The sequence below is a fragment of the Grampus griseus genome (assembly GCF_964374135.1).
Source record: "Grampus griseus genome assembly, chromosome: 6".
Taxonomy (NCBI): domain Eukaryota; kingdom Metazoa; phylum Chordata; class Mammalia; order Artiodactyla; family Delphinidae; genus Grampus; species Grampus griseus.
The window spans coordinates 102,863,895-102,891,849 of NC_139000.1; the positions used below are offsets into that span (position 1 = coordinate 102,863,895).

The window sequence follows — 27,955 nt, forward strand, 5'->3', positions numbered from 1 at the left end:
CACTATTGTTCCTTTCTGAGCATTAAATGAAACCATATAAAGAAATGACCGAATTATATAAATATGCAGTTATAAAGGCTACTAATTGAAGAAAAATTAAAATTTCTAGGTTATATGATGAAATACATTGGAAAACAAATAGGGCCATAGTGAAAGATATTTTAAGATATTAACTGGAAAGCACGATGTAAAATAACAATATTAAATCCAATTACATGTAAACTATCAATAAATGTAAATGTGTTAAACTGCCCTATTAAAAGAAAAAGAAATTCTGATTACATCCTAATGCAAAGACTGCTTTTCTGCAGTTAACAGGTGACACACCTAATAGAAAGTGATTCAGAAAAGTAGGAAATTAAAAGAGTGGGTAGAAGTACATCAAAATGTTGCAACTGAACAAAAACAACAATAATAACAATAATAAAAACCAGAATCATGATTTCAATAACAGACAAGGTTGGCCTGAGGACACAATTACGACCAATTCATAATGATAAAGACACAGTTATGAGCATCTATGCATCAAATAATGAAGCCTCAACGACAAAAGAGATAGAAGAAATAGAAACATATCAGGAGTGGGAAATATTAATTGACCTCTTGAAATCCATAAGACATAGAGAGGGAGGAAATATAAAAAGCTTAAATGACATTATTACTAAGGTAGTACAACAGATACATCAGACCTGCTGCCCTGAACACAGAAACCATACCTTCTCTTCAAATACTCATGGAACATTCCCCAAAAGGAACGATGTATTACGCTTCAAAGAAAACCTAAGAAAAATCTCCAAACTAAAAATAGTACAAAAACATACTCTGACCAGGGAAAAATTCTTAAATACCCAAATAAAGAAAGAAGGAATGAAATAAGCATCAAATGTAAGAAGTTAGGAAAAATGAGACATAACTAATAAGCATAGGGTTTCTTTTGGGGGCGACAAAAGTCCAAAATTAGACTGTAGTGATGGCTGCACAAATCTGAATATAACAAAAAACAGTGAACTGTGAACTTTAAATGGATTAACTGTATAGTATGTGAATTATATCTCAAGCTGATAAAAAAGGATTTAAGAATCATACAATTAGGAAGAAGGAACTGGGTTTAAAAGAGCCAATAAAATAGATTAACCATTAGGTAATATAATCATGAGAAAATAAAGTCCAAATAACACAACATAAGAAATAAAGGTAACATCCTACAGAAACAGAGCTACCTGATCCTGCAAAAAACAACCCCACTAGGTCTGGATGTTTCCTTAAGGGAAACAGAAAATTAATTTCAATTTTACCTACTTAAGAACATAGAAAAGGAAACTTTCTATGTTTCTTTAAAAAAATGAGTATAAGATTATACTAAAACTCAAAAAAGTTTACGAAATGTTTAAGATCTTTTTAAAGAACACCTTTTAAAATTTTTAATAAAAATAGAATGAGGGATATGTCTGAATGGAAGACAACTTTGTATGTCAGTCATCCCCCCCAAATTCATCTGAAGAGTAATTAAACAGTCAAAGAAAAATTTTAAACAAAATTTCTCTAATAGTTATCTAATAGAGCTACTGTAGGGAAACCTGAAATGAACTCCCATTTTTGTGGGAATTTAGAATGTGATAAGGGTGCAATTTCAAATCAGGGTGGAAAGGACAACTTAAAAATTAATAAATACTGTTGGGTCAGTTGGGAAGAATTGAAATTAAGCAATTTACACATACAAGAATAAGTTTCAGATGGATTAGGGGTATAAATATAAAAATTACACCTATAAGAAAATTAGGAAAAAATTATAGGGAGTAGATTCAAAATCAAGGTGTGAGGGTATTCCCAAGCCATATAAAAATAATAGATCTCATTGCCTGAAAATTTTAACTTCAGCAAAGTGAAACAGGTTAAAAGACAAATGAGAAAAATAGATGTCACACATAAACGAAACCAAGGAAACGATAAAGACATGGAGAGAGGAAGTAGGTGGAATGTTTAGGAACATAGTTTACTGTCGCCCACGTAAACGAAACATGGCTTGCCATGTCAAGTCCCAGAAATGGGTTAAGTGATGGGATGTGGGTGATTATTTTCTTCTCTATGTTTTCTTGAAATTCTCCTTTTTTTTTTTTTAACAATGATTGCGTGTTGTTTGTAATTAATTTTTTAAAAAATTGTTTAACAACGAAAAAGTCTGGCCTGCCTTACATTGTTCACTGGCGTGTCAGCGTTCCACCAGCTTTATTTCAGTTTTATGACGGGGAGGCACGGGGACTTTTGCTTACTTTGTGTCACCACGATACCTATTACAGACTGAGTCCTTACAGATATTAAAAAAGAAATGCTCACGTATTGGATAAATAACGTTGGTCCTGTAGGTGTGGGAGACCTGCGTGCCAGCACCTGAGGGCCTTGCACTTCCTCATTACAGACGTCTCCCCATCCTCTACCCCACTTCCAGCCACATACCTCACTCCATCCGGCCGGTACAAATGACAGGCAGGAATTCATTCCTGGCGCGCGCGTCAGCGTGACTCCCGCGTCTCCACGTCTGTCGCTCGCCTGGGAACGCCCCCGCCCCGCCCCGTCGCTTGTTGTGTTGTCATCACGTGGCCGGGGCGGGTCCTGACGTCAGGGCCAGGGGAGGGACTGCGCAGGCGCAGAAAAGGGGGCGGGGGACTCGGCTTGTTGTGTTGCTGCCCAAGAACCAGAGACGGTCCTGCTGCGGTCGCACCTCTTCCAGCCGCCCGACAATGTCGTCTCACTTAGTAGAGCAGCCGCCGCCCCCGCACAACAACAACAACAACTGTGAGGAAGGTGAACAGTCTCTTCCCCCACCAGCCGGCCTCAACAGTGAGTACTGGGCCGGCGGGCTCGGTAAAGGGGATGGGGGAGGAGGAGCTGCTCGGGCCGCTGCCGCCAGCTCCGCGCGGGGAGCGGGAGGAGAAGGCAGCCCATTGGTCAAGGCCTAGGATGTGCGGATGACTGACAGCTCCCGTCACCTGTCAGGAGGAGTTGCTCCTGTCTTCCTCCAGACCTGGCTCAGCTCCTTCCTGGGGTCTTGGGTGGGGGGCTGCTTGGGTTCGCCGTTGGGAAGGGTAGGTGGGTGGGAAGACGAGAGCGTCGAGCGGATCCCACCTGTGGTGGGCCCCTGAGCGGAGCCAATCGGGGCGTGGAGGGGCGGGCCTTGGGGCGCGGGGAGGGAGGGAGGGTGGGCGGAGCGGGCCGCCAAGTGGACGTGGGCAGGGATGGGGACGTGCGGCGGGGACGCCAGGGGATGGACGCGGGCGGCGGACTGAGAGGAGGGGGCGGGCGAGGGACGGGCGGGAGGTCAAGTGTGCGGCACGCCTTGGGCCAAGCCCGGCTGACCCCACCTCACTGGGTCGGCCTTCCCCCAGGGCTCAAAATGTGAGACCTCTGGTTGCGTTCCTTTGTTAGCACGAGCTGGCCAGGAGAATTATTTGGTAATTTAGTGGTTACTTGTATCACGTGACGGGGGGTGGGTGTGAGGAGGCTATACTACTTTTTTTTAAAGATGTTTCAGAGTTGCTCAAGTAATTTTTTTTTTTTTTTTTTAACATTGGGGTTGTGTGTCCTGTAAACCTGCTTACGAACAGCTTCTTGAACCATCCAAGATTGCACAGATCACGGAGTCTGGGGCAATGAATTTTCAGAAACGGGATTAAAAATACATTGGTACACTGGGGCGGTTGAAAGTTAATGGCAGTATCAAATTACGACCAACTACAGTTGCTTTTGCTAACATTCTGGTGCTTAGACATCTTGTTCTAAGGTGATTCCCTGTTGTCTTTAAAGCTCGCTGGAAGCCTTGGAAAGGTTCTTGCCTTAACCTTCCTGTAATTTACCTTTTGAAAGAGGTGGTTGGGACAGTTAGCGTATGGCCAGATGAAGTCGTTTAAAAATCAGTTGGATGCTTAAATGACATTTAAAGGCACTCTAAGATCTTTCATCAGAGGGAGGTGTTCCAGCGTGGCCTAACAATTATTTTAGGGAAGAGAGTTCCTGTCCTCACAAGATGTTTTCATTGCTTATTCTTTTTGCTCCATCTTTTGATTAGGTGATTCTTTAAATGTTGACTTTTAAAAACTTTTAAGTGTCTTATGTTCTAGAATGTAAGATTTAGATATTATTTCCCACAGTAAATTAAGATTAATTTCTGTGTGTTTTAATGTTCTTTGCTTCACATATTAATATGCATTTTAAAATTAATTACCTGTATTTAGAACCATGTGATTTTAGAACGGGAAGAAACTTTAGCGATAACTGTCCACTTTTATTTACTGGTAGAGAAACAGGTCTATTTAGAATGGATAAAAAACAAGGTTCTACTGTATAGCACAGGGAACTATAGCCAATCTCTTGGGATAAACCATAATTGAAAAGATACAGAAAAAAAGAATGGGTATATGTGTATAACTGAGTCACTTTGCTCTACAGCAGGAATTAGCACAATTGTAAATTAACTCTACTTCAATAGAAAAAACAAACAGGTCTAGAGTGAAGTGTGTTGTCCAAGTTCATGGCAGGCTAGGTCCTAGAGCTGAGGTTTTACTTTCACCCGACTAGTGTTGCTTTCAGGACACTTCTTTTCACTGGCCCACAATCCCCTGATTATGTGTGTTTCTTATTCTCTCAGTGTATGCCACCTAATGTATAGAGGTGACCTGCCTATTGATCTCTTTTTAATGTACTGTTTCTTAATTGTATTCCAGTTTTCTGTGATACTTACAAGTTGGCTGTTTGGTTACTATGTGTACCCGACTTCACAGAAAGCAAAGGAATTTTTCTTTTCCTTTGACCATGTAACAGAAAAATGGGGTTGAGCTCTGTGTGATGGTTTTCCTCCGTGTCCTGACAGACCTCTGAGGTCTTTGATGTCCTTGGCCAATCAGGTACTGCTACGTTTGTATTAGCTCTTACAGAAGTGCAAGAATGCTCAGCCTGTGTGTGATATCAAAATGTTGCTTTGGGAAATCTGCTAGATAGAAAGTATTTTATTTGAGCTAGGGTGAGCTGCTTTTAAATGTTACTGAAAAGCTTTCAGATAAGTGCCATGTTTCATTACGCTCCTTTCGCCTTTTACTCTTTTTTAGCTCATTATACAACACTGGACTGAACAAAACAAGAAGTCTTATTGATTCCTTCAAGTGATTTTTGGGCACTGAGCAAAACAACTTATTCGGGCATCTAATACTATCCAAATTGCTGATAAGTTGAAGTTGTTTGTTGCATAAAGTTGCACAACTCTGAAAAACAGGAGATGAACTCATTGTACAGATTATCTCTGGCTTGGGATTTTATCTTTAGTTCAGGGGTCAAAGTTTTAATAGAAAATTATTGAAATATTTGGAATAATGAAACCGTTCTCTGATTTTTTTTTTAAGTTTATCCTTGTATGGGGACTGTTTGCTTTCATTACAAATTAGTGGACAAATATCTGAACTACTTCCAAAGTTAAAAGGATATTTTCCAGTTGATAGTTTTATTCTAGAGAAAACTATCAAGTTACTTAAGAATATTGGACATTTATGTCATAAAATTCAGTAGGTAATATGAGGAAAATTATGGTAGTAATAAAATTCTTGTTATTGTTTCATGTAGGAAGTGCAGCCTTTTTTTTTCTTTTTCTTTTTTTTTAGTACAGCCTTTTTTATCTTTTTAAATATCTACAGCTATGATGTACTTGCTTCCTCAGTTATGGCAAGAAGGCTTTTAAGGCTATGACACGTGAAACTCCAATGCCTTATAATACTGTTTTTTTTTTAGAAAAATGTTAGTGAATGTTCTCAGTCTGGATTCCAGCATCAGGTACTTGAAATAAAATACATGTTTTGAGGAAAGAAAATAAGACGTGATGAAATGTGTTAGCCCCGGTTACGATGAGTTACACATGGAATTGAAAAGTTGGGGAAAGAATGAGAAATACTCTTTTTCCTTTTCTCTCTTCCCCCATTCCCTCACTGTCCTTGCAAGAGGATTAAACTGGTGATTATAAAATTATAAAGAGTAAATACAGCATATAGTCATGAATGCAAATCACAATTATTGGACCAACCTTCACGAAGAACTGTATTACAGAATGTAGAAGCATGCATCTCTGAATCCTCTTAGCAGTTCTCAGACTTAAACTAGAAAATAACTCCTGTAGTGTGTATATGTATCACCTGGCTTAAGAGAACGATTGTTAGTTTGTAAGTAGTCTTTTAATATAATGGAGCCTCCAGTTTTTAATTTTAAAGGCTTAATTATTAGGAAGGGAATTCACTCAGATTTTTTTCCTGCATTGTATTGCTTGGACAGCACAGTCCTCATGTCTTATTTCCTTTCCAAGTAAAAAGGGACTTCGTGAGGATTGGTAGTGTTAGAACGTCAAGAAATTCTGAGGCTATAAATCAGGAATGAACTAGGAGATGAGAAAAAGGTATGTGCAGTTCAACTATTGAGAAAGATAAGTTTGATTTTTTCCACTTTACTCAAAAGATAAAGCTAGTATATACACATTTTTTTTTCAGATCTAAATTTTTTTTAATTCTTTATTGGAGTATAATTGCTTTAAGTATGTAAACATTTAATGGATATCTATGTCCTGACTTTCTCTGCAGAACTGATTATTTCCATAGATGACATTACTGGAACAGAATTAAGAGTTAAAGGAAATCTACCATTTTAAGGCTTTTAATGGGTATTGCCAGATTACCCAGCAGAATGTTCATGGAAGTCCTGGTTGTAATAACAGAATATTAGAAGCAATCATTTGGGTGATGATTAACCATTGCCATTTGGATAATGGTTAAAGCATGGTATATCTTTATGATGGGATGCAGTGCAGTTCCAAAGAACAAAGTAAGGCAATATATATTGACATTGAAAGACATCAACGAATTGTTAGGTAAGAAACACTATTTACAGAAAAATATATACAGTACAATTCCATTGTTTTTATTTGTAATAACAAAAGCAAAACACAAAAGTATTCTCTGGAAGTCTACATATGAAACTGTTAAAAGCAGTTTCCTTTAGGAGTAGGAATGAGAGGTTGGGAGGAGAGGTATCAATTTTTTTCCTTCACATACTGATGTTTACATTTTCAAGGAATGCATTAATTTTGTAGTAAGAAATGTTTTTAAAAGATACTGAGTATAATTATAATAGTAACTAACACATAGCACTTGTTATGTACTCGGAACTTTTCGTTGTGTTTTATTCCTGTCATCCTCCCAACAGCCCTATGAGGTAGATGTGGTGTTTTGTGGTTTTTTTTCCACTATGTGCAGGCAACCATTCAGTGTGTGTTTTTTTTAAATTGAGGTGTGACATATAACATTAGTTTCAGGTGTACAAAATAATGATTTTATTTATTTTTTCATTCATTTTGAAATGACCACCACAGTAAGCCTAGTTAACATTCATCACCACACAGTTACGAAAAAATTTTTTTCTTATGATGAGAACTTCTAAGATCTACTCTTTTCTTTCAAATATACAATACAGTTATTAACTGTAGTCACCATGCTGTAAATTACATACATCCCCAGGACTTATTTCTCTCCTGACTGGAAGTTTGTACCTTTTGATCACCTTCAGGTAGACACAGTTATTATCCCTATTTTACAGATGAGAAAACTGGAACACAGAGAGGTTACTGGAACACAGAGAGGTTAAGTGACCTGTCTAGGCTGTGACAATCTGATGTGATAGAAGGGGAGTCTGGGACAACTGGACATGATAGAAGGTAGAAGGAGAGTCTGGCTTCAGTCTGTGGTCTGAGCCACTATGCTAATACATGCCCGATAGGTACTGTCTGCCTTGAGTAGAGGTGCCTTCAGTTATGTTACAGAGTAAGGCAATTACAGGTCCTTTTCACTAAGCTTTTCTGGGTGGGTCTCCTCAAGTTCCTACATTGTGATTACTTACATATATTTAATGTAGAAGGTAGAATTTAGATATGGGTTTGGAAGTCCTTCAAAAAAGCAAGGTTTTGAAAACCTGACATTGTTACAGCCTTTTTTCTCTCTGATCAGCTGCTTCAAGTGAATGTTAATTGTATTTTAGAGAAGACTGGCTTCCACGGAGACCCATCTAGAACTCCTGGTTCCTTAGTTCTGCTTCTGCCAGAGCACCTGCAGCCTTTTATTTTTTTCACATTGGGCTTCTGTACAAGAACTGGTCCCATTGGTGTAGAATAAATTGGACAGTCCTAGAAAGAGTGGGAGTAGGAAAAAAACAGTTTGTTCATCATATACCTCTCTCTCTGTCGCTCTTTTCAGTTAAAATATTTTGTAGAGCTCTAAATTTAGGGATGCTCGTGGTATATTTCTTATGCATTCCAGAGGCACTCCACAAGTATTTAGTTAAATGACCTTCAGTGTTAGATCTATCTTATTAGCTTTGCTAGTTGAATTTCTTCATCCATTTTGAATACTGCCTAGCCTGTGTCCATTTTTGTGTGTGGACGGAATGAGACCGTGGAGATGTCATGGAGTTGTGTTGTTTGGCAGTACAGTCCCAAAGAATGGGGGGTGATGATGGGACTCTGACAGCCACTGGGACCACCTTGGAGGGGAAGGAGGGAAAGGGTAACTTCACTTCTATGGAGCAAATGCTGTTCTAAGTACATTACAAATATCAACTCTTTTAACTAGTGTATTGATGAGTATCTCCTGTTTACTAGGCATTTTACCTGTGTTACTCTATTTAATCGTCACAGCAACCCTGGGGGGAAGGTACTATGTAATCATCTCTGTTTTACAAATGAGGAAACTGAAGCTCAGAATGTCACAGTAAGTGGGAGAGTCAGATTTCCAACCAGGGCTACCTTTGAGCTTTTCCTTTGTAGACTGGGTGATGTTGAGTTCACTTCTGGGTCTGGATTAGCGGTAATCTCATTTTAGGGTTTGGGCCTGTTATTCTGATTTACGGATGGAAGACTGTTCTGCCACAGAACTCTCTCTAACACTTCTGCTTGGAGTTTAGAGAAATGGCTCCACCAACCTGCTTGGTTATGTTTTCTAAAACAAAATTTGTTGTAAGGAATGGAAATTAGAAAAAACATACACCACTCTCTTTTTGTTATGAAGTTGTTTTATTGGCTACTGTTGTCAATGCTTATTAGAATGAAAGGACCTTCATGTAGTCAGCAAACTCATGGAGCCAGTATTTTCAAGACCAGTCCAAATTACCAGGGCCCCATCCTTTCCTGTGGCTCCACCCTCTTTGACTGTTCGCCTGAGGCAACGTCAGTGTTGCCCGTAGCAGATGCCTGGTTTTCTGCCCCAAACCAACGAGGCTTCATGAAAACCCTAGAAAGTGTGAACTTGTGGGAGAGAAGAGAGAAAAGGCCAGCTTGCAAGGTATGTTTAGTGCATAGAGAAAGGAGAAGTAGAAAGAGGGAGGCATAAAGGAAGGGAAGAAGCTAATGTGTGGGATAGGGATAAAGCTTTTTTTAGGGTTTTTAAGCATTCTCACCTGATTTAGTTAAGAGCCAGCTGCATTCATTTTATGCTCCAGACTTGCACACAAACCGAAATGTTGATGATTGGATTTAAGTTCCCTCTCCAGGAACCTCTCAATTGTTTGTGCTAATTAAGGCACAGTTGTTAACATACTTAGATGACCTTTACGACGTTTCTAAATACAGGTGGAGAGGACACAACTAAATAGCTGAGGTAGATGGAGAAGATACAACTAAATAGCTGAGGTAGACTGGAAAAATATATATATGTAATTAAAATATTAAACGTAAGTACCCTGTCTGGTAATAAAGTAGCTGTTTATTTTTTGAAAAGCAACCAAAAATTTTCAGTATTTATTGTATGTAAATTAAGTTTTAACCAGAGAGGAAACTGGCTGAAAGACACATCTTCTAAGATACTCATTTTAGAGGTCCAACTTCTTCTAAATCAGTTGATTGCACGAGCTCCTTCAGGAACAGCACTATATAGCTCTTCAGACTTTTATTGCTCCTTGTTTATTTTCTTCAGAATACTTTGGCATTTGCTTTGAGGCGAGCCAGAATTCTTATCTGAATTCCCCATATTCACATGCTGTGTGCACACGAGAGACTCCTGTTCTGCTGTGGTTAACTGCAGTTATCTGACTTGTCCAACAGGTTCCTGGGTGGAGCTCCCCATGAATAGCAGCAATGGCAATGATAATGGCAATGGGAAAAATGGGGGTCTAGAACACGTACCCTCCTCATCCTCTATCCACAATGGAGACATGGAGAAGATTCTTTTGGATGCACAACATGAATCCGGACAGAGCAGTTCAAGAGGCAGTTCTCACTGCGACAGGTAAGTGAGATCCACGTTTTGGTGGAATTCTGGAAATGGAAGGGTTGCAAGGTTACTTCCCACTAGAAAAAATAAATTGCTTACATCTTCATGTGACAAAATTTACAACTCCCTTGCAAGGTTACTTCCCACTAGAAAAAATAAATTGCTTACATCTTCATGTGACAAAATTTACAACTCCCGATTTCTTGCAGCATGTGTGTTTAAATCAGATAGCCAATTGACAAGGACATGAGTGCCCACTTTCTCCTCAGATTAAATCAGTTTCCTTAGATTGTGTCGTTTTCAGATGTTTACTAGTTTAAAAGTCAGCGGTATAAATGTTTACTTACAGAATTAATCTAACTTTCTCCCGTTTTCCTTTGTCCTTTCACAGCTCTCTTTCTGCCTCCAATACAGTTACCTCTGTAATCTCTGTCCTCCCTTCTAGATTGTGAGGCTTTAGAAGGCAGGGATCCTGTTTCATCTCCTCTGTACCCTTGACAGTCATGATGCTGGCATACAGTAGACATTCAGGAAATGTTTGAGTCGCAGGAGGTACAAGTTGATTCAGCTTGTTGTATAGCAGTACTTGCACGGTGGAAACACCAACTAAGGTCTGTAAAGATAGTTAATTTTGAAGGCGGCCATTGCGTTTCCTTAGAGCTCAGCGGAAGTTTTGTTTCAGACCTCGTTTTTCTATATTTGGCTTGGGGAGACATTCTTCAATTAAGGACTGCATGTGGTGAAAGAGTTAAGGATACAGACACGTATGAGGAGAATGAAACTGCGTTGTTAGTTTATATTTCAGTACAAGCTTCTCTTTTTCCAGAGGGACTAGGTATTACATGACATAGTGGTATATTGAACATTCTTAGACCAGTGACAGCCATAGTATTAGCATTCTGGGGTACTGGATGATCTTCTGGCTAATTAAGAGTTCACTGTTATTGGCCATGTAGAAAATGCAGATACACAGGAAATAGACTAAGGGGACATCTAAAAATGTAAACAGTGATTATCTCTAGGGGATGGAATGATGGCCATTTTTCTTCTTCCAAATTTTTATACTTGGTAAAAATTGTGTGTGTGGTACATATTATTTCTCATCAGAAAAAGCAGAAAAGGAGAATCAAGAGTTAAATCATGTTCGAAGTGCCTGCGTGACTTATGATCCACCGTTGTCACCAGGGCCGCAGAGGACGGGTCTGACGGCTCTCTGGCACACCCACCTCCCAGTCACATCACTCACGTGTCCCTGTGCTTCGGAAGAGCCGGGATGGCTCTTGTCATGAGCAGAAGCAGAGCAGATGGCTCTTCTCTGAGCAGCTTGCCACCAATTCTGGGAGCTACGACATTAGTCTGTTTTTTGAGAATCACGTTTATATTATGTTACATTTATGTTATGAGGCTCACGGGTGGGTTTTCTGAAGTTTTCTGCTGCTTATGGGCTTGTTGATAAGCCTTTTATTACATGTTCAAGTACTGGTGAGTCCCTTAACCTGCCGTTCACTTGGTGCTGTCATTGAGCAGAGATAAGATCACCTGCCCGGCCTTCTGGTCATCTTATGTCATTTCTGGTTGCAGTTATACTTGTGGTCGAACACGAATTCATCTTCCCGTGATCACGTTTCAGTTAGGTTTCTGAACATGTAAATCGAGATGTGGCGGGTGCCCTGGGACACTTTCCTGTTCTCCACTTACACATCTTCAGGCTCTGGGTCACTGGTCACGTCTCAAGGGAGGCCTGGAACTCTAGCTCGGTAATGCTCTCCTGGGATACCTAACACTTGAACATTTAAGAATGTCTTCACAGTTCACGTCATCTGAATTGCCAGCATCTCTAGATTTGAGGTTGTTAAGCAGTGCTTCTTGTAGGCGGAAATGGTTTAGGATCGTTGGCTATTCGTCCCCAAGCTAATTTATGTATATTTTCATACATATTTAAAAATTTAAAAATTATTCCACCAGTATATTTTTGTCACTGTGGTGGTTGTTAGAAGAGATGCCCCTATGTGTTTTGCTTTGTGCTCCAGCCTATTGTAGGAGTTTCCAACCTATTGTAGGAGTTTCCAACCTACACACTATATTCCCACAGGGAGCTTTTAAAAATACCAGTACACAGACCCCATCCCTAGAGAATCTCGTTCTGTTGTCGAGACATGAGAAAATTTTTTTTTTTAAAGAAGATGTTGGGGTAGGAGGTTTTATTTATTTATTTATTTATTTTTGCTGTGTTGAGTCTTCGTTTCTGTGCGAGGGCTTTCTCTAGTTGCGGCAAGCGGGGGCCACTCTTCATCGTGGTGCGCGGGCCTCTCACTGTCGTGGCCTCTCTTGTTGCGGAGCACAGGCTCCAGACGCGCAGGCTCAGTAGTTGTGGCTCACGGGCCTAGTTGCTCCGCGGCATGTGGGATCCTCCCAGACCAGGGCTCGAACCCGTGTCCGCTGCATTAGCAGGCAGATTCTCAACCACTGAGCCACCAGGGAAGCCCAACGTGAGAAAATTGTAAAAGCTCCCCAGCGGATCCTAACATGAGCCAGGATGATAATGCATCCCAAATGGATCAGTCTACCAGTGAGATGTTGAGTATTTGTCTAAGCGAGCTTGGTGCCAGTGGTAAGAAGAGTGTAAAGCAGAGCTGTGCTTCTCTTGGCTTTTTGACTTGGTCATTCTGCTGCCTTGACCTGGTCATGGTTCTGTAAGGCTGGTCCTTAACTTGACCTCTGGCTGTGAATCCAACAGTGTTATGAGCATAATAACAGTATACTGAGGACAACCAGAGTCCCTCGTTCTACTTGGTTCCTGTGCTATAGCCTGAGATTTCTCGTTGAAGACAAAAATTTTCTAAATACAATAATATGGTGGTTTGGTATGGAACCAGTTTTTCAGTTTTCCTTCCCCCACTTCAGAATCTCCTACATCAGTTATAATCGTCAAAGACTGGTGATCTTACTTACTTTCCAGTCAGTCTCACCAGCATCTCTATGTATTACCATTGGACACATGCTCTTGACAGCGTTGATAGTTAATATCTATTCCTTTGAGCAAGTTAAGCCTGGAGCATCCTTCATGCCCACTTGAGTTTACATTTGGGGAGCTGGGGTGTGTAGTGAAAGGTCTAGTGACTCGCTGTGGTTACACAAGGAATCATTGATAAAGCTAAGAACAGCACTTAGCACATTGTATTCATCTCTTGTATCAAGTACAGCTTGTGACCATGTATCTTTGTCTAAAACTGTATCTGTAAATTTTTATAGTTCTGGGAATATATCTTGTACTTGTGAAAGGTTATCACTTGCTATAAGTTTATATAATTCACTCTGAAATATCTCAAAGTCAGTATTTCAAAAGTAAGTAAAATAGTGGTTCTCAAACTGTTTGGGCTCAGTACTCCTTTACACTTGTAGTAACTATTGGGGACCCCAAAGATCTTTTGTTTATGTGGGTTATATATTTTGATATTTACTATATTAGAAATTAAAACGGAGAACATTAAAAAGATTTGTATTCCTTCATTCAACAAGAAGCCTATTACATGTTAACATAAGTAACTTTTTTAAACAAAATTTACCTGTTGTCCATAACCAAAAAAATTAGTAAGAATAGTGGCATTGTCTTACGTTTATGCAAATCTCTTTAACATCTGGCTTAATAGAAAACAGCTGGACTCTCACCTGCTTTTACATTCTTTCTATGTGTATATGCTATTACACAAAATTTAGCCTTTGGAAATTTTCACTGTACACACATGGCAAAATGAGAATGAAAAAGGCAAATAAATCCTGATAGTATTATGAAAACAATTTTAACCTCAAAGACCCTTTGAAAGAGTCGTTAAGCGCCGCTTTCACACTTTGAAGATAGCTGGTGAATTGTTTAACGATGAAACAACTTTGAGATAAAGAACCCCAAACTAGAGTTTCTGAATTTGAAGATCATTTTACATTTATTGGAAAAAGAGTAAAAATAAGAAAATGTGACAGTCTTGTGTCTTTAGGTAGTATTTCCGTTGCAGATTTATCATTGCAAAGGAATTTATCACCACTGAAAAATTCTAGAACATTTGGGAGTAAGGGTGCTCAATTTCATTTTTTCTTACATGGGGTTGTGGTATACTTTCTGATTTGCTGCTTTTTCAAAGACATACCACTATAACTTTTAATTTTCTAATTTCCAGTAGAGGCTAATTTATTTGACAAAATGAGAATTAAAACTAATGGCCATAAATGTGTCTTTTTCTTCTAGCCCTTCCCCACAAGAAGATGGGCAGATCATGTTTGATGTGGAAATGCACACCAGCAGGGACCATAGCTCTCAGGTGTGTGTGTATGTTTGTTTATTTTTCTGATTTGCATTAGATAATTAGGAAAAATGCAAATCTCTAAGTCTGTTTTGCTGAAATATAGTAAAGAATATGAAGACTTTAAAAAAATTGTTTGAACAATGGAATATTACTCAGCCATAAAAAAGAACGAAATAATGTCATTTGTAGCAACGTAGACAGACCTAGACATTGTCATACTGAGTGAAGTAAGTCAGAGAAAGACAAATATATGATATTGTTTATTTGTGGAATCTAAAAAAATGGTATAAATGAACTTATTTACAAAACAGAAATAGAGTCACAGATGTAGAAAACAAACTTATGGTTACCAGGGGGAAAGGGATAAATTGGGAGATTGGGATTGAGATATACACACAACTGTATATAAAATAGATAACTAATAAGGACCTACTGTAGAGCACAGGGAACTCTTCTCGGTACTCTACAATGACCTATATGGGAAAAGAATCTAAAAAAGAGTGGATACATGTTTATGTATAACTGATTCATTTTGCTGTACACCTGAAACTAACACAACATTCACAACATTTTAAATCAACTATACTCCAATAAAAAATTTAGAAAAATACTTTGAAGCCATTTTAAGTTATTCAGTTTCTGATGTTGGAATTTATGCTGCTGTGGTCGTCGTCATGCTCCTTTACAACTAAGAATTTGGGGTCCTAAAAGAATTGGGAAATTCTTGTCTATAATGTGTCATTCCAATATTCCAGGCTAGTTTCTTGAGTTTATAAATAGAAAACTGAGGCACATGTCTTATTTAAGGTCACAGAATAAATGAAACGGAAGGTTGTTGTAGAACCAGGTGTGAAAGCTTTTTTGCGTCTGAAATCAAATCAAGCTAGAGACAAAATTCACCTAAATTATGCAGGATTCCTTAAGGTAAAGAAGTTAAATATAGTTTCACAAGGAGTTGACATGTTGGAAATATAGATGGATATAGTATTGAAAGCTTACAAAGGTTTTTATTGTAAAACTTGGGATAAATAAATAATTGTCATTAATGATTTAGAATGTTCATAGCCAGCCCTTGACTTTATTGATCTGTCAGATCACCTGCAAGTGTCAGAGTGCAAATTTTTTTTATATATAAATTTATTTTATTTATTTATTTTTGGCTGTGTTGGGTCTTCGTTGCTGCGCCTGGGCTTTCCCTAGTTGTGGCGAGCGGGGGCTACTCTTCGTTGCGGTGCGCGGGCTTCTCATTGCAGTGGCTTCTCTTGTTGTGGAGCCCATACTGGCTCTAGGCATGCGGGCTTCAGTAGTTGTGGCATGTGGCCTCAGTAGTTGTGGCTTGCGGGCTCTAGAGCGCAGGCTCAGTAGTTGTGGCGCACGGGCTTAGTTGCTCCGCGGCATGTGGGATCTTCCCGGACCAGGGCTCGAACCCGTGTCCTCTGCATTGGCAGGCAGATTCTTAACCACTGAGCCACCAGGGAAGCCCAAGAATGCAAATTCTTGAGAACAGGAGGCATTGTTTTTTTCTCCCATGTTAAGGTACTTGAAGAATATATGTTGAGTGAATGTTTGAATGAATGCTAACAAAAACTTTGTTTTGCGGAGTTCTCACTGTGCAGTGTCCTGGCTCCCTTTGCACTGGAAATATTTTGCATGTTACCTTGGTTCCACCCAGTATTCTTTCTGTTTAGGAAGCTGCACACTTTCTCCCTACGTTGACTGTGCTTTATTTGTGCTGTTTTCTGAAACCTAGAAACACTATGGGACGGAATACTAATTTATTTTATGATGAACTTTATACCGTAGAGAAACTTGTAGTAGCAAGGCTACTACAGTCAATTTAAACCAGGTTACGTTTTTGAAAAGGCAATCTAACTCCTATAAGAAAAACATTATATCCTGTAGAGGAAGACTTTTAGTAAGAGAGAAATCAATAGGAATAATATACTTGAACTTCCAAAAAGCCTTTTGCATTGCTTGTTTCTAATTGAAGAAATGCTAATTCAAAAATTAGTTACTTTAGGGTTTGGGAAGGTGGATTTCTTTTTCATGAATTAGAAGGAAGCTTAGGGTTAGGAAACAGTTAAAAACAGTTAATAAAGGACTTAATGGTACTTGCTCTTATTGAATTTTTTAGATTGTCTACATGAGGAATATATGACATTTTTAGCCTTTTTAAGAGGAGGAAGGAAAGAAGCTAATATTTACTAGATACATTCCAGGTGCAAAATTTTTTTTTTTAAATTTTTTCCCACTGTAATGTTCTCAGCCCAGTGAAAGAGGTGACATAATGCCCATGAATGAATTGGAAAAAATGAAGCTGTGTCTTAATTAAGTTACTTACCTAAGATCAAAAGCAAGTAAGTGATAGAGTCAGGACTGAAACCAGGGCTGTCTGGGCCTGTGGCCCCTGTTCTACTAAAATAAGTCGATGAATGGGATTGATTTCAGAAGAGCTCACAAGGTCGTGAGAATGAACTAAAACACATGTCTGGTGAGTCATGGTACAAGGAAGCCTAAGGTGTAATGCCTTTAGGAAAAAGTTGTTCAAACTGGACTTTTAGGATAATGGTCCTCAAGAGTCAGTTTTGTAGCAGAAAATAGACGGTAGATTGTCTCTCAGAGGCGTTTTTCAGTGTGTTTCTGGGACCAAATAGGCCAGCACAGGGTCGGGTGTCATTGGAAGATGATACAAAGTGAAAATGTCTTCCTTTTCCCTCCTGTAAAACTGTGGTTTATCTGTTCTGTGCTATGTAGTTTAATATCCACATTTAGAGACCTAAGAGAGCTTGAGGTGCGGCAGAGAAGGAAAATGTAAGTGATTAGAAGGTAAGGGACTGCCCATGATAATAGGCTGAAATGATCAGAATCTTCTGTCTGAATAGTTGTAGCTGTGGAGCGAGGGTTATTGATTTGGATAAAGGCATGAATATTACTTCATTAGACTAAGTGCATTTTTACCATATTCTGAAATTCCAAGAATCAGAAGGCAATTTAAAGCCTAAAGCTGGCAAATGTAAGATTAATAAAAGGAAGCACAGGGCAGTAGTGAATGAGGAGAGCTTACAATCCTTATTCTTAAGGTAAACATTCTAAACTGATTTGGGAAGTTTTTGTGTTTTTTTTTTTTTTAATAATAGCCCAAAGATCATCATCTTTAAAAATTAGAATAAAATCTTAATATATTTTCATTCTTTTGGAAAGTATGAAATACTAGTTTGTTCACACATTTAAACCTGAATCTTTGAGCAGTTTTAGAAGCGACATTTAAGACCAATGTTGGAAACTGAACAGAAGTGACCTGCAGTGTGTTGAATGAGGTATTGTGTGGCACAGGCTGATCTATAAGTAAATTGTAACAATTTATCGTTTTTGATTTAGGGTATTTTCAGATTTACTCCAGAGAGCCAACTCATGATTCTGAGTAATCTTAATACTCAGTGGAACAAGCTTAATCCTAAAGGCTACATTATGTCATTCAGTGGTATTTGCCAAGTCCAGCAGAACTAAATAAGAATGATAGTACCAGAGTAGCAAAAATCCCCAGGGATTTTACTTTCTGTTTGATAGCAAAAGGGACCATCTATATCTAGAGATTCTCTGAAGCTACCTTCCTGGAGCAGCTGTTTCATAGAGAATTTTCATAACTACCTACAAAAAAGAATGAAAGTTTGAATTCTATCCAAACAAAATAACAAATCAAAATAATGCTTAGCTTTGAGACCCTTTGGTTTGAGGTCATAGCATTATATTCCTTAAAACTGAATAAATAATGCTGTGTCATTTTTTTAGGAATTTCTCGTCCCTGTGGGGTCTGGAAAGAGAAGCTATTGGAAATTTTGATTGTTCTTACCCTGAAACTTTAGGTTATTATCATTAGCAAGGAGAAGGACTTTTTAAATTTATTTGATGTGAAAGATGTCCAGTTCTTACTCTGTATTAAATAAATTACTCTTAAAACTTTTGGCTTAAGTAGTTTTGTTTGTTTGTTTGCGGTACACGGGCCTCTCACTGTTGTGGCCTCTCCCGTTGCGGAGCACAGGCTCCGGACGCGCAGGCTCAGCAGCCATGGCTCACGGGCCCAGCCGCTCCGCGGCATGTGGGATCTTCCCGGACCGGGGCACGAACCCGTATCCCCTGCATCGGCAGGCAGACTCTCAACCACTGCGCCACCAGGGAAGCTCTGGCTTAAGTAGTTTTGACTAAACCTTGGAAAATGTTTGGATAGCAATTTGTCTAAAAATCTCCTTCTAGGGAGTAAAACTTAATGCCTAAGAGTAGGGGCTATAGAGACCATTTGCCTGGGTTTGAATACTGGCCCTGCTACTTACCGCATATAGAAACTTGGGCAGTCACTTAATTTATGTCTCGGATTCCTCATCTGTAGAATGGAATAGTAATAGTTCCTTTTCTTACAGGATTGTTGTAAGGTAAAGGTTAATGCATGTAAAGTGCATAGACTGATGCTTGTCTCTTGATAAATGCTTAATAAATACTAGTTATTTTAAGTTATTATAAATCATTTACTTCCTCAGCCCAACTCCCAGTTATTTATTTTCTCATTACTTTATATTTGTTAGCATATACTTTTTGATGTTCCCCTTTGTTTTTAATTATGAAAAATTTTGAATGCATACAAAATAAAGAGGATATTACAATGGCCCTTCATACACGTATCACCCAGATTCAATGATTATCAATGTTTCCACACTTTAGTTACACTGTATCCCCAAATATACTTTTTCAGATTCATATTCTTTTTTTTTTTAATTGAGGAATAATTCAAATCTCAGGTTTATATTGCTGTGTTTAGACATAACAGTGAAACTCACTCAAGTTTTTTTTAAGATGTTAAATACTCTGATCTTAGATCATTTTGTCAGCCTTTTTGGAAAAATGACATCTTTCTTACATAAAAATTATTGATGCACAAGCTTATGATTTTTGTATATTTTCTGTCTAGATTTGTCTTCTGTAGTAGGAAGGATCAGTCTTCTTTTTCTCCTTTTTTAAAATGTGAATTCTCCTTTACAGTCAGAAGAAGAAGTTGCAGAAGGAGAGAAAGAAGTGGATGCTTTGAAGAAAAGTGTAGACTGGGTGTCCGACTGGTCCAGTAGACCTGAAAACATTCCACCTAAGTAAGTCAGTACATGGTTCTTTTCAGTGGACACAGTGCATGTAGTGTGGGCCTGCTAATTCCTGAGATATTTTCAGCAAATGCATTTCTGACACCTGCCTCTGCATTTCTTCCCCCAGGGAGTTCCACTTCAGACACCCTAAACGTTCCGTTTCCTTAAGCATGAGAAAAAGTGGAGCCATGAAGAAAGGGGGGATTTTCTCTGCAGAATTTCTTAAGGTGTTCATTCCATCTCTCTTCCTTTCCCATGTTTTGGCTTTGGGGCTAGGGTAAGTATTGGTCAGTGCCTGAAGTTTCTTCCATTCATTTTATTCACAGATTTTATTTCCAGCTGTAAGAAATATACGTGAAAGCAGTTTGTGTTGTTGTCCTTTTAATGTTTCAGCACAAGTGGGATGAACTCAAAAGAATTATTGAAGTCGATTCACTTTTGGTGTATAGGGTTCCCCCGCTCTCTGAAAGTAGAGCATGTCTATGAAACCTTCCGTAAGCTGAAATGGTGTAAAGCGAAGAAGCAATTACCTTAGGACACATCTTGCTAACTGATGCACAACATACATCGAGATAAAGCACAGATGCTCACAGATGCAGTTCAAAGCTATGGGAGCTGGATGCTGAGGTGCTGAGTGTGGTTCCTGGGAAGGAGGCGCTCTCACTGCTCGGAGTGCGCTTCCTCTGTAACAGCTCGCTGCAGAACCATCGCTGAACACTGTTCACTTTTTGCCTTTTTTTATAAATGTGAAAATCCTCTTCGAATTCCTTTCAGTTATCGAAAACAGGTACTAACATAGGTCTAACCTACATAGTGAAGTAATGAAAAGCAAACTTTCGAAAAGCGGGGGATACCTATCCAATAAGTATTTTTAAGAGTAGAGTTTTTTCTTATTTGAAAATAAGTTGTTCATATGATTTACTACCCTAAAGGTTCATTTTAAAGTGAGCTCTTCTATATTTGATTTTTCTTTTTGGGTCTTGTTGTTGTTGTTTATAAATTTCTCAAGATAAGCTGAGTTTTAAAGTAAATTAATCATTAGTGTATAAAGTTGGCGTTGATGTGAGCATTTCTCTTTCCCAAATGGGAAAATATACCATTTTATCGAGTAGTCCTTGAGTGCAACTGGAAAGCTGGTTGGGGTTACTACTGTTTTCTCTTTGTATTGACAGCATTTTTCTTTCCTTCTAAAATTGACCCCACATTTACCTGCAATTCATTAATTTTTCAGGGATTTCTTTTTTTTTAAAATAGATCTTTATTGGAGTATAATTGCTTCACAGTACTGTGTTAGTTTTGGTTGTACAACAAAGCGCATCAGCCATATGCATACACATGTCCCCATATCCCCTCCCTCTTGAGCCTCCCTCCCACCCTCCCCATCCTACGCCTCTAGGTCATCGCAAAGCACGGATCCCGTCTCCCTGTGCTGTGCTGCTGCTTCCCACCAACCAACTATTTTACATTCGGTAGTGTATATATGTCGACACTACTCTCACTTTGCCCCAGCTTCACCCTCCCACCCCATGTCCTCAAGTGCATTTTCTATGTCTACCTCCTTATTCTGCCCTGCAACTAGGTTCATCAGTAACATTTTCTTTTTTTTTACATTCCATATACGTGCGTTAGCATACGGTATTTGTTTTTCTCTTTCTGATGTACTTCACTCTTCAGACTCTCAGGTCCATCCACCTCATTACAAATAACTCAATTTCGTTTCTTTTTATGGCTGAGTAATATTCCATTGTATATATGTGCCACACATCTTCTTTATCCATTCATCCGATGATGGACACTTAGGTTGTTTCCATCTCCAGGCTATTGTAAATAGAGCTGCAATGAACATTTTGGTACATGACTCTTTTTGAATTATGGTTTTCTCACAGTATATTTCCAGCAGTGAGATTGCTGGGTCATATGGTAGTTCTATTTTTAGTTTTTTAAGGAACCTCCATACTGTTTTCCATAGTGATTGTATCAATTTACATTCCCACCAACAGTGCAGGAGGGTTCCCTTTTCTCCACACCCTCTCCAGCATTTATTGTTTGTAAATTTTTTGATGGTGGCTATCCTGACTGGCGTGAGGTGATACCTCATTGTAGTTTTGATTTGCATTTCTCTAATAATTAGTGATGTTGAGCATCTTTTCATGTGCCTCTTGGCTATCTGTTTGTCTTCCTTGGTGAAATGTCTGTTTAGGTCTTCCACCCATTTTTTAACTAGATTGTTTCTTTCTTTGATATTGAGCTCCATGAGCTCCAAGAAATCTTTGATTTCTTTCATCAGTGTTTTATAGTTTTCTGAGTAAAAGTCTTTCACCTCCTCAGGCAGGTTTATTCCTAGGTATTTTATTCTTCTTGTTGCAGTGGTAAATGGGAGTGTTTCCTTAATTTCTCTTTCTGATTTTTTGTTGTTGGTGTATAGGAAAGCCAGAGACTTCTGTGCATTAATTTTGTATTCTGCAACCTTACCAAATTCATTGATTAGTTATAGTAGTTTTCTGGTGGCATCTTTAGGATCTTCTATGTATAGTATCATGTCATCAGCAAACAGTGACAGCTTTACTTCTTCTCTTCCAATTTTGTATTCCTTTTATTTCTTTTTCTTCTTTGATTGCCATGGCTAGGACTTCCAAAACTATGTTGAATAAGAGTGGCGAGAGGGATTCCTTCTCTTGTTCCTGATCTTAGTGGAAATGCTTTCAGTTTTTCACTGTTGAGTATGATGCTTGCTGTGGGTTTGTCATATATGGCCTTTATTATGTTGAGGTAGGTTCCCTCTATGCCCATTTTCTGAAGAGCTTCTATCATAAATGGGTGTTGAATTTTGTCAAATGCTTTTTCTGCATCTATTGAGATAATCATATGGTTTTTATTCCTTAATTTGTTAATGTGATGTATCACGTTGATTGATTTGCATATACTGAAGAATCCTTGCATTTCTGGGGTAAATCCCACTTGATCATGGTGTATGATCCTTTTAATGTGCTGTTGGATTCTGTGCTAGTATTTTGTTCAGGATTTTTGCATCTATGTTCATCAGTGATATTGATCTGTAATTTTCTTTTTTTGTGATATCTTTTTCTGGTTTTGGTATCAGGGTGATGGTCACTTCGTAGAATGAATTTGGGAGTGTTTCTCCCTCTGCACTTTTTTGGAAGAGTTTGAGAAGGATCAGTGTTAGCTCTTCTCTAAATGTTTGACAGAATTCACCTGTGAAGCCATCTGATCCTGGACTTCTGTTTCTTGGAAGATTTTTAATTATGGTTTCAATGTCATTACTTTTGATAGGTCTGTTCATATTTTCTAATTTTTCCTGATTCAGTCTTGGAAAATTGTACCTGTCCAAGAATTTGTCCGTTTCTTTATGGTTGTCCATTTTATTGGCATAGAGTTGTTTGTAGTAGTCTCTTATAATCCTTTGTATTTCTGCAGTGTCAGTTGTGATTTCTCCTTTTTCATTTCTAATTTTATTGATTTGCATCCTCTCCCTTTTTTTCTTGATGAGTCTGGCTAAGGGTTTATCAGTTTCATTCATCTTCTCAAAGAACCATCTTTTCGTTTTATTGATCTTTGCTATTGTTTTCTTCATTTCTATTTATTTCTACTCTGATCTTTATGATTTCTTTCCTTCTACAGACTTCGGGTTTTCTTTGTTCTTTCGCTAGTTGTTTTAAGTGTAGGGTTAGATTGTTTATTTGAGATTTTTCTTGTTTCTTGAGGTGAGATTGTATTGCTATAAACTTCCCTCTTAGAACTGCTTTTGCTGCTTCCCATAGGTTTTGGGTCGTTGTGTTTTCATTGTCATTTGTTTCTAGGTATTTTTAAATTTTCTCTTTGATTTCTTCAGTGGTGTCTTGGTTATTTACTAGCACACTGTTTAGCCTCCATGTATTTGTATTTTTTACAGTTTTTTTCCTGTAATTGATTTCCAGTCTCATAGCGTTGTGGTCAGAAAAGATGCTTGATATGATTTCAATTTTCTTAAATTTTCTGAGGCTTGATTAGTGACCCAAGGTGTGATCTATCCTGGAGAATGTTCCATGTGCACTTGAGAAGAAAGTGTATTCTGCCACTTTTGGGTGGAATGTTCTATAAATATCAATTAGATCTGTCTGGTCTGTTGTGTCATTTAAAGCTTGTGTTTCTGTATTTATTTTCTGCTTGGATGATCTGTCCATTGGTGTAAGTGGGGTGTTAAAGTCCCCTACTATTATTGTGTTACTGTCAATTTCTCCTTTCATGGTTGTTAGCATTTGCCTTATGTATTGAGGTGCTCCTGTGTTGCGTGCATAAACATTTATAATTGTTATATCTTCTTGGATTGATCCTTTGATCATTATGTAGTGTCCCTCCTTAACTCTTGTAACAGTCTTTATTTTAAAGTCTTATTTTATCTGATACGAGTGTTGCTACTCCAGCTTTCTTTTGATTTCCATTTGCATGGAATATCTTTTTCCATCCCTTCACTTTCAGTCTGTATGTGTTCCTAGGTCTGAAGTGGGTCTCCTGTAGACAGCATATATATGGGTCTTGTTTTTGTATCCATTCAGCCAGTCTGTGTCTTTTGATTGGGCCATTTAATCCATTTACATTCAAGGTTATTATCGATATGTATGTTCCTCTTACCATTTTCTTAATTGCTTTGGGTTTCTTTTTGTGGGTCTTTTTCTTTTTTGTGTGTTTCTCGCTTAGAGAAGTTTCTTTAGCATTTGTTGTAAAGCTGGTTTGGTGGTGCTGAATCCTCTTAGCTTTTGCTTATCTGAAAAGCTTTTGACTTCTCCATCGAATCTGAATGAGATCCTTGCTGGGTAGAGTAATCTTGGTTGTAGGTTTTTCTCTTTCATCACTTTAAGTATATCCTGCCACTACCTTCTGGCCTGCAGAGTTTCCGCTGAAAAATCAGCTGATAACATTATGGGGATTCCTTTGTATGCTATTTTTTGTTTTTCCCTTGCTGCTTTTAATATTTTTTCTTTGGATTTAATTTTTGTTAGTTTGATTAATATGTGTCTTGGTGTGTTTTTCCTAGGGTTTATCCTGTATGGGATTCTCTGTGCTTCCTTGACTTGGGTGACTATTTCCTTTCCCGTGTTAGGGAAGTTTTCAACTATAATCTCTTCAAATATTTTCGCAGACCCTCTCTTTTTCTCTTCTTCTTCTGGGACCCCTGTAATTCAAATGTTGGTGAGTTTAGTGTTGTCCCAGAGGTCTCTGAGACTGTCTTCAATTCCTTTCATTCTTTTTTCTTTATTCTGCTCCTCAGCAGTTATTTCCACCATTTTGTCTTCCAGCTCACTTATTCGTTCTTCTGCCTCAGTTATTCTGTTATTGATTCCTTCTAGTGTATTTTTCATTTCAGTTATTGTGTTGTTCATCTCTGTTTGTTCTTTAGTTCTTCTAGATCTTTGTTAAACACTTCTTGAATTTTCTCAATCCATGCCTCCATTCTATTTCTGAGATTCTGGATGATCTTAACTATCATTACTCTGAATTCTTTTTTCAGGTAGATTGCCCATTTCCTCTTCATTTATTTGGTCTTGTAGGTTTTTACCTTGCTCCTTCATCTGTGACATATTTTTTTGCCATCTTATTTTTTTTTTTTTTTTTTTTTAATGAGTGGGATTGTGTTCCTGCCTTACTGGTTGTTTGGCCTGAGGCTTCCAACACTGGAGTTTGTAGGCTGTTGGGTAGAGCTGGGTCTTGGTGCTGAGATGAAGAACTCCATGAGACCTCACTCCGATGACTATTCCCTGGGGTCTGAGGTTCTCTGTTAGTTCAGTGGTTTGGACTCGGATCTCCCACCACAAGAGCTTCGGCCTGACCCCAGGCTCGTGAACCAAGATCCCGCAAGCCGCCGGTTCACTTTGTGCTTCTCCTGTCTCCTTGGGCATCAGAGTCCCCCACCAGCGGCCGGCAGGCGCCCTAGTTGGGGGGAGACTCCAACTCCGCATCTTCCCACACCACCATCTTGACTCCTCCAGGGATGTCTTTTAAATTCTTCTTTTTTTCTGGATTTGAACAGTTGAGGAAATACACTTTTGAAATATTTTAGGAGTTAAACACTTGTGGTTAAATATTTTTAAGACATATCTGCTCTTCTCTTTGAGCATGCCCAGTGGGTCCTCTTCTGTATATAATGTGCAGAAGAAGTACAGCATCTCTTATCTTTCCTCTAAGGAGCTCAGCATATGGGAGAGGTGTTCACAGTAATGAACTTGGAAACGTACGTGACTTTCCCACACACACCTCCTGCCTTTCTGGGTGCCTGATCTGCTTTTGTGAGGGTGAGCACAGTGATGGCACGCAGCAGAACGGGGGGTATGTGAGAATGCTGTGTGGGGTAGGAGTTCACATTCCCCGGCAGCATTGACTGCACACTAGTTCATCTGCCCTCAGCAGGCTGGTCGGCTTTTGTACCTTGGAGGAACTCCTCCTTTTATGAATCTTCAGACTGTTTCTCTTGCTGGTGTAAGTGTAACAGTTGTTATAGATGAATGTAGAAAACAAAAGGATTCTAAAAAGTAAAGTTGGTTTTATTACGTTGGGGTGTGGGGCTGGTTCCATCTTTTCCTTAACTTCCCTTCTGCTTCTGTTATATAAGGGTCAAACACTTGCTTGCCATGGGAAAGTAATATAAGGCCCTAATCCTTAGGAGTTAAACTGTTAATAAGAGCATTTTAAAGCACTGGCAGCTTTGTAATTTGGTATATTACTGTATTTTGTGTCTGAAATATCAGTAGAATTTTTTTTCCACCACAGCGGACCGTCTCAAAGGAGGTTAGCTCTGCTTTACTCTTTGAAGGGATCTGTTCTCTCTGGCTTTGCTTTGTCTAATCACTGCCCCAGTGATGTCCAGTCCTGCCCAATGAGTAAACATAATCATATAAAACCAGTTTAGCTGGCTGATGACTAGCTTTAAGTAAGTCAGTGATGATTTCAGGGTGTTAGGGAACTGTACACACAGACCTTTAGAGCCTTGTACAATGGCTGAAAATTCTCATTTGTAAGTACAGTTCAGCCTGTGGGCAAGTTGGTATAGAGCTGTTGAAACAGATGAAACATGATATACTGTGTTTCCTTTCAGCATCTACATTGGAAAACGACTCAGCACGCCTTCTGCCAGCACCTACTAAGGGAAAAGAAGAGCCCCTGGGAAAGCGTGTGACTTGTGAAGTGGTGTATTGTCACAGTAGTTTATTTGAACTTGAGACCATTGTAAGCATGACCCAACCTACGCCCTATTTTTACATATCCAAGTTCCAGTAACTCTCAAATCCAGTATTTTATTCAAACTCTGTTGAGGCATTTTACTAACCTCATTCCCTTTTTGGCCTGTAAAACACTTTAGAATTTCCTAACAGAGTTTACTGTTGTTTAGAAATTTGCAAGGGCTTCTTTTCTGCAAATGCCACCAGCAGATTATAATTTTGTCAACAATGCTGTTGTCTCCTTTTAGGTACCACCAGACTTAGACCTGCATCATTCATGGTATAAATTTTACTCTTGCAAGATAACTCCCATCTTTCTCTTAAAGCAAGACCAGGTTAGCAAATGATATAAAAGCTTTGTTGTTGGTTGTTTTTTTTTTTTTTTCCAAGACAAAGGCAAGCTTCCCTAAGCTTGAATTTATAGTTATTAAAAAAGAAAAAAACAAACAAAATAAGACACAAGAAAAAAAAATATCCTGGGCAATAAAAACTTATTTTAAACCAGCTTTGGAGCCACTTTTTGTCTAAGCCTCTTAATGGCGCCTTTTAATTTGTAGGAGGCAAGCTATGTAAATGATAGGTATAAAATAGAAGAACTCGAATACATCAGCAGATTTTAATACTAGTATGTTATAATCTGTCTTTTCTATGGTGTAGAATCTTTATTTCTGGTAAGGAATGTCTCAGGCCTAGAAATCTATGAAATTGCTTTGGGGACTTCTGTGTGTGTTTGGTATTTTTATGTTTATTAGCTGCATGTGAATTTTTCGTGGCTTTGATTTTTTTTTTTCTTTTTTTCTTTTTTCCTAAGAGGCTTTGGAGTGAGTTCCAATTTGTGGTATAAATACAGGCTTCTTGTTTTAGGAAGCATCACTTACACTCTGAAGCCTTTAAACTCTGAAGATAACTGTTTCAGAGTTATTTCAAGCACTTGGGCAACTTTGAAGACCAGACTTGGGTTGTGGGAACAGTTGACAGAGTTCTGAAGAGATGCCATTGGTTTTCTTCTGCTCTCTCCCTTTCTCATGTTTACTGTA

The 27,955-nt window shown here is 38.6% G+C and overlaps 1 protein-coding gene across 1 annotated transcript; it reads left to right on the forward strand.

The window, feature by feature from the left end:
• The first annotated feature begins 2,665 nt into the window (after positions 1-2,665).
• BNIP3L (BCL2 interacting protein 3 like) lies at positions 2,666-27,422 on the forward strand. Its single transcript, XM_082656346.1, has 6 exons — positions 2,666-2,838; positions 10,115-10,298; positions 14,524-14,596; positions 19,613-19,716; positions 19,835-19,984; positions 26,795-27,422. The coding sequence occupies exons 1-6, from the start codon at positions 2,739-2,741 to the stop codon at positions 26,841-26,843; spliced, it is 660 nt and encodes a 219-aa protein (XP_082512472.1). The 5' UTR covers positions 2,666-2,738; the 3' UTR covers positions 26,844-27,422.
• The last annotated feature ends 533 nt before the right edge of the window (positions 27,423-27,955 follow it).

Bases quoted from the DNA above. Each gene is read 5' to 3' on its own strand.
- BNIP3L (XM_082656346.1), top strand. From the start codon at position 2,739: ATGTCGTCTCACTTAGTAGAGCAGCCGCCGCCCCCGCACAACAACAAC. The intron at 19,717-19,834 runs GTAAGTCAGTAC...TTCTTCCCCCAG, and splicing joins CCTGAAAACATTCCACCTAA to GGAGTTCCACTTCAGACACC. The intron at 19,985-26,794 runs GTAAGTATTGGT...GTTTCCTTTCAG, and splicing joins GTTTTGGCTTTGGGGCTAGG to CATCTACATTGGAAAACGAC.